This window comes from Lactuca virosa, chromosome 6 (genome assembly GCF_052849685.1).
Source record: "Lactuca virosa cultivar CGN04683 chromosome 6, Lactuca_virosa_CGN04683_v6, whole genome shotgun sequence".
NCBI classification, from domain to species: domain Eukaryota; kingdom Viridiplantae; phylum Streptophyta; class Magnoliopsida; order Asterales; family Asteraceae; genus Lactuca; species Lactuca virosa.
In genome coordinates, this window is record NC_136431.1 from 75,981,759 (window position 1) to 75,990,797 (window position 9,039).

Here is a 9,039-nt window from a genome sequence, read left to right on the forward strand (position 1 = left end):
TCCGCCTAACACAAGGGATGAATATCTCTAAGTGATACTCTAATCACAACTCTAATGACCGAAGGCTATTCTTCCTCTCTTTAACTCTTTGAAGTGGATAAAAGACCATTTTACCCCTCCATGGTCTCTACCACTTATGTTGACCAAAGCCCAAAAGTCAACAGAAGTCAAACTCGAGTCAACAGTCCATGTTTGACCCGACTCGCCGAGTGCACCCTTACGACTCGTCGAGTCCACTTATTTTCCTCAGAAGTCTCGTGACAGTCCAGCTCAGCTCGTCGAGTTAACCCCCAACTCGTCGAGCTATCGCATGATTCAGTTCTTCGGGACAAACCCTAACCAACTCGTCGAGTCGGCTCATTGACTCGGCGAGGTCATTCAGACCAAATGTTCATTCAGACGATTTCAATCAGATCTATCACTCCAAACACTAGATCTATCATCCTAAGGCTCAATAATCACGTAAAGCTTCGATCTTTACGTTCATACATGAGGTTATTGCTCCAAAATGCTAATACATGCCTTTCATGAAGGATTTAGCTCATCAACCCTCATTTGAACGACTAAAGCTGGGACACCTAGACTCTAAGGACCTTAGGAGGTCCAGATCTGAGGTTTCCAACCTCAATCCATGTCTCATTCAACTCATAGATTCAAAAGGATGGAAGCAAAGCCCTAAAACTCCCAAAATGAGATCTAGTACAAGGAATGAACAAGATGAGGACTTTGTACCTTCTCTTAGTAGTTGAAACACTCAATACCACAGATCCACTGCCTTCCTTTGTTCCCCATCAAGAAGCTCTTCATCCTTCTTCATAGAAATGCACCAAGATTGCCCAAAATGATCACACACTTTCTTCACAAAGGTTAGAACGGTTTAAAGATTTCTCTCAGGCTCTCAAGGGTGAATGGAGGCGGAAATGAGGGCTTGAAGCCCCTTAAATAGGTCACAAACCCGGAGACTTAGGGTTTCTTTGCCCAACACCAACTCAGCGAGTCACTCCTCTAACTCGTCGAGTCCACTCATTAAATCCACGCGAGCAACTCGACTCGACTCGGCGAGTTGGTCCCTCAACTCGTCGAGTCGCTCCTTCAATCTCAAGATTAACATACACAATAATGTCCCTAAAAATCTGGATGTTACAAAGGGTTAACAACCTTTGTATACTTTGAATCCTTAAGGGGAGACTTGGAAGTTGATGGAGAATGTAGAACTTTAGAGACACCCACAATGAACCAACTTGATGTAGAATGCTAGTTCTTTTGTGTAAAACTCCTTAAACTCTTAAGCTTTATGCTCTTATCAAACTAAGAACATAAAGAGAGCATAAGAAAGAGTGTGATCTCCAAGTCTTCAACTAAAACTTGAGAGAAACACACATACATACATATTTACAATCTTTTGCATGAGTGGTGAAAGAGATATGAAAGCCTCACTTTATATAGAAAATCTTTGGTCCATAAGTTCTTAACACCTTAAGAACCCATGCCCCTAAAGCCTATGTGTTCACCATGCTTCAAGCCATGCCCTTCTTTTGAATAAATTAATCGAAAGACAATCACTCCTTATTTTAATCATATTGTTCATGTTTGACTTTTTAGAGGAGTGTTCTTTTCATTAAACAAATGAAAAGCCCATACTCTCTTTTATCTAGCCAATTTTAGAAATTATAAAGGCAAACGAAAACAAAAACCTTTTATATTTTATAAACCAAGTTTATAAAATATAAACTTTAACTTTTTGGTAAAAGAAAAAAGAATTTATATAGTCCAAATGTTGTGCATGACTTATTAATTCATACCATATGAATTATATATAATGTTACTTGCTAATGAAAATTATTATTTCCTAGAAATAAATAATTTCCAATTTAATTATAAGAGATTGTTGAATATTTATTAAAACCAATTTCTAACAGATAATCAATTGTATCAAGTTGTTGTTAGTGTGACCTATTAGTATCATATGTGAATTAGCAATATCGCTTTAATATGATTCTTGAGCATACTAGATCTTTCATATGCCTCTTAAATTTAAGGTACCATGTTCTAATCCGAGTATATGCGAATTTTACTAACTTGGGGATACTTACTTTTAACCATTAACATGTTGTTCAAAAGAATAATTCTAAAACGACTGATTATTTTAATACTTATAAAATAATTCAGATATTGTATATTGCTTAATCACGAAAAATTCTCGTTTTGGTTTGTGTTGTGTTACATTACTCTAAATAGTATAGTAATTTACAGGGATTCTATACTACTACACAATGTTGGGAACTTCTGAGAGTCAGGTGTCGCTGTTAGGCGTTTCCCTGTCCATATGTCAATAACTTGGAGTGTTGTACAAGTTCTAGAGTCCTCGAGTTGTAAGGAATGTATATGTAGAGTTGAAATTTTTATTGAGTAGTTGAAAGCTATGTCTTTAGGTTTCGCGTCTGTAAATAGCCAAAGTTAAGTGCTTTCAGTATCATATCTATTTATAAGGCATTTACTGGTTTTGCATTGTATGTTCAGTCCTTTTATTTTTTGTGTCTTTAAGGTACCCTATAAATATGGTAGGTGCTTAGGTCTAGATTAACGAACACTCTTAGAGTACTCTTTGTATGCAAAACCTTTATACTTATTCCAGACGTAACCGGAGCTAAGCAGATCTTATTTAGATCTCCGTGTTCTTTATTGCTTTCTTATATTCGATTGATTCAAACATTATTTCATACACTCTTTAATTGGTATCGGAGCGGTATTCACTTCTTTTATTGAAGAATTTGCGTAGCATTTTTCATTTTTTTGAATCGCTCATTCCGATTCAATATTCCGCTATTTGAAAACACAATTCTTCACTTAATCAATAAGTGATTAATTGATTATGCTATTGTTTCTATCAATTGATTTGTTAATCATATCAATTTTCTTCTAGAAATTTCTCTTTTTATTGAATAAAATCAAATGGCTAACCTCAATGTGAACATGATGATGAATTATGCGAATTTTCTTGGATCTGCAACGAAGATTCCGATGCTGATTCCCGAGTATTGTGATCAATGGGTCGATCGGATGGAGGATTATCTTAATGGCATCGATGAAAGTCTATGGCGTTTGACAAAATTTAATGAGTTTTTTCACCCACAAAATTCTATGTCTCTAGATTTGCAATGCAGTTGTTGTGGCATGTTACCTTAACGCGACACCTGTCATTCCAAATTTTCATTTCCATAGCATTTGGAGAGATCCCAGGTTTGTAAACCTGCTCTTTTACTAATTACTATAATTGCTTATTGTTATATATACATATATTTGAAAGTATTTATGTGTTTTTTGTTGTATTGCAGTAAGTTTAGTGACATATATGATGAAGAAAAACTTTCATTAAAATATTGGAAAACGACGTACGAATAGTTAACACAGTACCTGGATACCTAATGGAAAGGTTTGACTGGAATTTAACCAATGTTTTCAACTTCAAAATAAAGGTTTGGGCACCTGTTCTGTAACATCCAGACTCCCAGTTATATTATTTAGATATTTATTTTTGGGTTTTATTGAGTAACTCGGCGAGTTGGTGCCTCAACTCATCGAGTAGAGTGGTGATTGGTCACAGGGGTTAAGTGACTAACTCGACGAGTCAGAGAGCCGACTCGCCGAGTTGGCGCTGTGAGATGAAACCCTAAATCCCCGGGTTTAGGGCCTATTTAAGAGAACTTATGTTCTCATTTGCGCCTCACCAGTTGCCCAGCCTCCCTGTGTGAAACCCTAAACGAGTGTAGTGAGCTAAGAGAGTCTCAAAGCTAATCTTGAGGAATTTTAGTGCATCTTTTGAGGAGAAGAGGAGTTTGTCCAGCAAGGAACAAGGAGGAACTGTGGGATCCAGGACCAATTCGTCCAAAGCTTCAAGTGGAAGGTAAAAAGCATGCACCTTTCTCATTTATTTGGTTAGATCTCATGGTTATGGAAGATTAGGGTTTCTACCACCTTTTAATTGGGACTTCAAGCATACTAAATTATCATGAGGTTTAGACCTCAGATCTAGACCTTGTGAGGTCCCTAAAGTCGAAAGGTCTCAACTTTATTCATCCATATGAGGGTTATTATGCTTAACACTTTGTGAGAACATGTATTGGTATTTTGGAGCAAAAGTACCATGCATGAACGTAAAGATCGAAGCTTTACGTAACAATCGAGTCCTGGGATGCTAGATCTAGTGTTTGGAGTGATAGATCTGCTTTAAAATGTCTGAATGAGAAATCAGATTGAAGGGACTCGCCGAGTCTATGAATTGACTCGACGAGTCAGTTAGGGTTTGTCCCGATGAGCTGAGCATGCGATAACTCGGCGAGTTGGAGGTCAACTCGACGAGCTGAGCTGGACTTTCATGAGAGATCCGAGGAGTCAAGAGGACTCGACAAGTTGCATAAGTGCACTCGACGAGTTGAGTCAACATTGACTGTTGACTCGAGTTTGACTTCTGTTGACTTTAGGGTTTGGTCAAACATGAGAAATGGAGACAATTGAGGGATAAAATGGTCTTTTACTCGCTTCAAGAGTTAGAGAGACAAAGAATAACCTTTAGTTTATTTGGAGTAGTAGATAGAGTATTAATTATAGATATTTATCCTATGTGTTAGGCGGAGGCTAGTTCGAGATTCGTGTACGACGTTATTACTTGCTTGCTTACGAGGTGAGTCTTCTCACTATACTTACCTTGAGTGGTAATCTATGTGTGACCGAAGGGTCTTATGTGCATATACTGTGTATTGAGATATCCTGCTTATTGTCTTTGTGATATATATGTTGTGTATTATATTGAGCTGCCGAGTTGAGGGACCGGAGGGTCCAGCTGAGTTGTGGGACCAGAGGGTCCGACTGAGACACATTGACCGGAGGGTAATGAGATATGTGTGGTATTTTGGAAAACTCACTAAACTTCGTGCTTATAGTGTTATGTGTTATGTGTTTCAGGTATTTCTCAGGATCACGGGAAGACGCCGACTTGATAGTACACATTGGAGCGAGAGTATTTTTATGATTTTGGGATAGTGATTTTATTTTGTGGATTTTGATGACACTTGGGATAATTGTGGTTTTTGAGAAATTGTGATATGAGTTTATTGTGTTTAAAATGAAATTTTTGGTTTGAAAATTTACGGTGTTACATGTTCGGTACTACATGGACACAGTTCTTCCAAGCCTTCTAGAAGAAAAGTAAGTTTTTTTTAATTAAGTTATTATTTATCATCTAATCATATTTTAATGTGTTAAATGAGCCTCACGTTTATAAAGATTTTACCATTTGCAATCCGATTATCATTCCATGCACCTCCTGATGTTCGACGCATTCCATGTTTGGCAAATTATGTAGCTTTAAGATTTTCAAGCCCTTTATTGACAATGGGTCAAACTTTAGTTTCAAGAATGAAAGAACGCAGTAAAATCAATGGTGGAAAGTATACTCTGTACATTTACGCTTTCAGGACGCCTGTACTCTTTATCTTTTTATATAAGTTCATTGTTTATTGAATAATTTACAAAAAAGATAGTCCCTGTGGTATATGCTTTCTACTGGATTTAGTCCGAAACCGAAACTTTTTGCTATTTTGCTTTTCATAGCAAGATTCTATATTGATTTGTTTACTGTGTTGTTAACTTCATCTTCTTTTTTGGTCCAATCACTAAAGGGTGTTTTGGTCATTTACCATAATTTTCACTTAAATTCTTTTTATAGATTTCCAAACTAAATAAAAAAACAACAAATAAATGGAATTGAAATCTTTTCCATTTGCTGTCAACCATTCCTTTGTGCTACTTTAAAGTGAAATAATGATCTTGACCTCTATTTCTATGCTTTTCCCTTTGCAAGAAAGCTATGAGTGCAGTGTAGTGGTGACCTTTTGTATATAAGAGACCATGATACATGCATAAGTACACCATCTTTATGATGAAATCAAGGAAGGAATGAAATTGTTTATTTTGATTGAATGGAATGGACCATTCTGTTCTTCATATTTTGTTAATTTTTCATTGTTTACTGAGTAAATGTTTTTCTTTTTCTTTTTCATTCTATCATGGAATGTAATGGATAATTGCGACGTAAACAAATTCTATTTATATAACTTTTAATGCCATTATCAAAAAATTATTTCCAACTTTTTGTTTCCTAACATTATTCAAACCAGTGCCAACGGTGCAACCGAATTCCTTCTAGTTAGAATAAATATTTATGGAAATCTCAGAAGGAAGCAAATAAAACATGAGATGATATTCTTACATAGGAGAATAAATTATGTCTTTATCAACTTACTTGGTTACACGAAAAAAATTGTTTTTATGTAAAGGGATGCTTTAACTAGGCACCCAACTTGTCAACAATAAACAGTAAGTTGTCTGGATTCAAGCTTGGAAGTTCACTATCTTGAATGGTGTTGATTATTTGCATAGTCTCACCTAGAAGTTGGGCTGCAGCATAGACGCTTACCTCCCTTTTCTCGATTTCACTCGAGTGGCATTTCATTGCTATGACTTGCGGTAAGTTCGTGAGACAAGCAACCAATATGTCCGCAATCATTGATGATAATTGCTCAAATAGTTCCTCTTGGCTAACCTTATCAATGTTAGAATGGTTGGAATGAAGGATCATTTCTGTGATACGATACATTGAACTCGCAGAAATAGACCAGAATTTGGAACTGTCATTTTGGCCTTTAGTATCCCTACTTTCCACCCGAGTGAGCATGTTCTTAGCTGTACCCCTCAACCACAGAAGAATCTGTTCGGCTGTATTCACTAGAGGAACTAGTTTCCGCAGCTTGTTTCCTAACCATTTCTGGTAGATCTCAACTTCTAACCACAAAGTTTGAGCCGCCTTTTGAAAGATCACATGGTCGTCAGTAGCATTGAGGCTTGCTTCCACAATTGTGACATATACCATAGCTTCACTCATACCACTTAGCAGACAATCAACTCTGTCTTTTGTTATGTTAGGAAGAGAGATGGCCATGGTTGTCAGGGTTACCAACGGTAGGCTCCAGCAATTGGGAGACTCTTCTAGAAGCAAAGATAGAACATGATGGCTATCAAACTTTTCAGCTCTTCCAAAACCTTTATATCCCTCTAGAAGTTTCATAAGATTGTAGGGTTGTTGTTTCTCTGCCTTCTTTATAATGCGTTCGAAAGAGTATGAAATCCTTTTCAGCGTTCTTTCAGCAAGCTCTGCATCCTCTTGAAGTTGCAAAACATAATGGCTAAGAATTTTATTTGTTTCGTGTTGCTCAGGCTCTTTTATTAACACGATACCGAATGCATCAAACATTGACTTCAACCACTTCCAACAGCAAGAACAATTAAAGATACAGATAACTATGAAAATTGGGATGAGGCCTATCATCTTGCATGCTACCACTACTGTCTTCTGAAATCCTATACAAAAGCTGAGGACGATGACTTTCGTATTTTCCACAAAAATCTTGAATTTGCGGCTACAAGATAGGAATGGCATTGTACTCTCTTTCAAATCATATAACGTCTGAGTCCAGTAGCTCTCCACTTTAAAGACGTTCATATTGTTCCAAATCCATTTTATGGACAACTTAAAGCTTAAGGCTGCAAAACATCTAGAAAGTGGAGCCATAGTACCCACCACTGACCCGATAAACTGTGTTATTAGAATCACCAACGCTGACCACTTGTAATCTGACCTAAAGTCCCCTAGCGATCCAACATTGAAAAGTATAACAATAACATGGAGGACAGTGCTTATAGCAGATATTACCCCTGAAGCACAACTTGTAGCAGAGCAAGCTGTGAAGAACTGGGGATTGCCTGTTGATGCCATGATCCAGTAATTGCTCACATGCTGCTTTATCTTATCAACAATTAATCTTCCTGGTTCTTGGTCCTTCATAGCTGTTCCATGAGCTGCTTGGTATTTCATTTCTAGTATCTGTTTGGACTTTAGAATCGCTAAAGCTGAACATGCATGCATTAGCAGCAACATCAGTAACATAGCAACATAAATGATTGCTATTGGCTTAGTGTAATAACCTACAGAGTTTGAATAATAATCATCACCTAACACGTACCGAACATCAGTACTGGAAACAACACCCGTTTCTATTTGAATGCAAACATTCACAACTAAGGTGATTACCAGAACACCGAGAGCTATGATGTTTGAGACAAGTTCCTTGCTGTCCAAGGTTGCTAGAGCAGGCAATAAATGAGACATCATGGTGCACATAAATCCCATGCTTCCAACCTTTGCAGCCTGGTCCACATCACCTGGCATTGAATTATTTAAATCCACAGGTAGCTTCATTGCAATAGCTATTACAGAGAGAGAAGCAGCATTCAATGTGAAATATTTGCAAGGAAACCATAGCTTTCTGTTCCTTAAACCATGTAATAAATCAGCCACCATTGCAATGACGCAAAACAGAGATGCTAAGGCGATATATATCCCAATCCATGGCATAGGTTCGCTGAACCTGTTTTGCAGATCTGACCCGTATACTAAAGTGGTGTAAGACTGCAAGGAATATATCAACTCAGTTGGAACATTATTGTAAGATTTCAGTTGTTCCAAAAGATGGAGATATCCACTTAGGTCGGGACCCATAGTTCTATTCTTCTTCGGGATAGAAAATGATGATCTGAGGTTAACTAGAGGTGGGTGTAGGAAATGCCTCAAATATGCACATTGCAGAATTGTCTCCAGAAAGACAAAAAATTAGTTGTTTACAAATCGTATACAAGGAGTGGCCAGAAATATCCAAGGTTTTAAAGTAAGGAAGTAAAAAAAAAAAGAAGAGACGATATTGTTCAATGATAATGTTGTGTGGTTCTTAAGCCGTCCACATACAGTATTTAATCAATGACAAGGATGGATTTCGTTTGTTACTGGTAGGATTAGGTCCTTGTCACATTTAAATCAATAAAAAGAAATCAGATATAATTAATACCTGTGAATATCAAAGAAGCCGGCTCATGATGCATCCGTCCACTACTTAAAGAAAAATGAATATATGAAGTTATTAAACCGGC

The 9,039-nt window shown here is 37.1% G+C and overlaps 1 protein-coding gene across 1 annotated transcript; it reads right to left on the bottom strand.

Annotated features, from left to right (window-relative positions):
• Positions 1–6,346: 6,346 nt before the first annotated feature.
• Positions 6,347–8,614, bottom strand: LOC145121651 (uncharacterized). Its single transcript, XM_079057366.1, has one exon. It carries the CDS (start codon positions 8,612–8,614, stop codon positions 6,347–6,349), a length of 2,268 nt encoding a protein of 755 aa, XP_078913492.1.
• Positions 8,615–9,039: the final 425 nt, after the last annotated feature.

Coding starts and splice junctions, on each gene's coding strand:
- LOC145121651 (XM_079057366.1), bottom strand. CDS start 8,614: ATGGGTCCCGACCTAAGTGGATATCTCCATCTTTTGGAACAACTGAAA.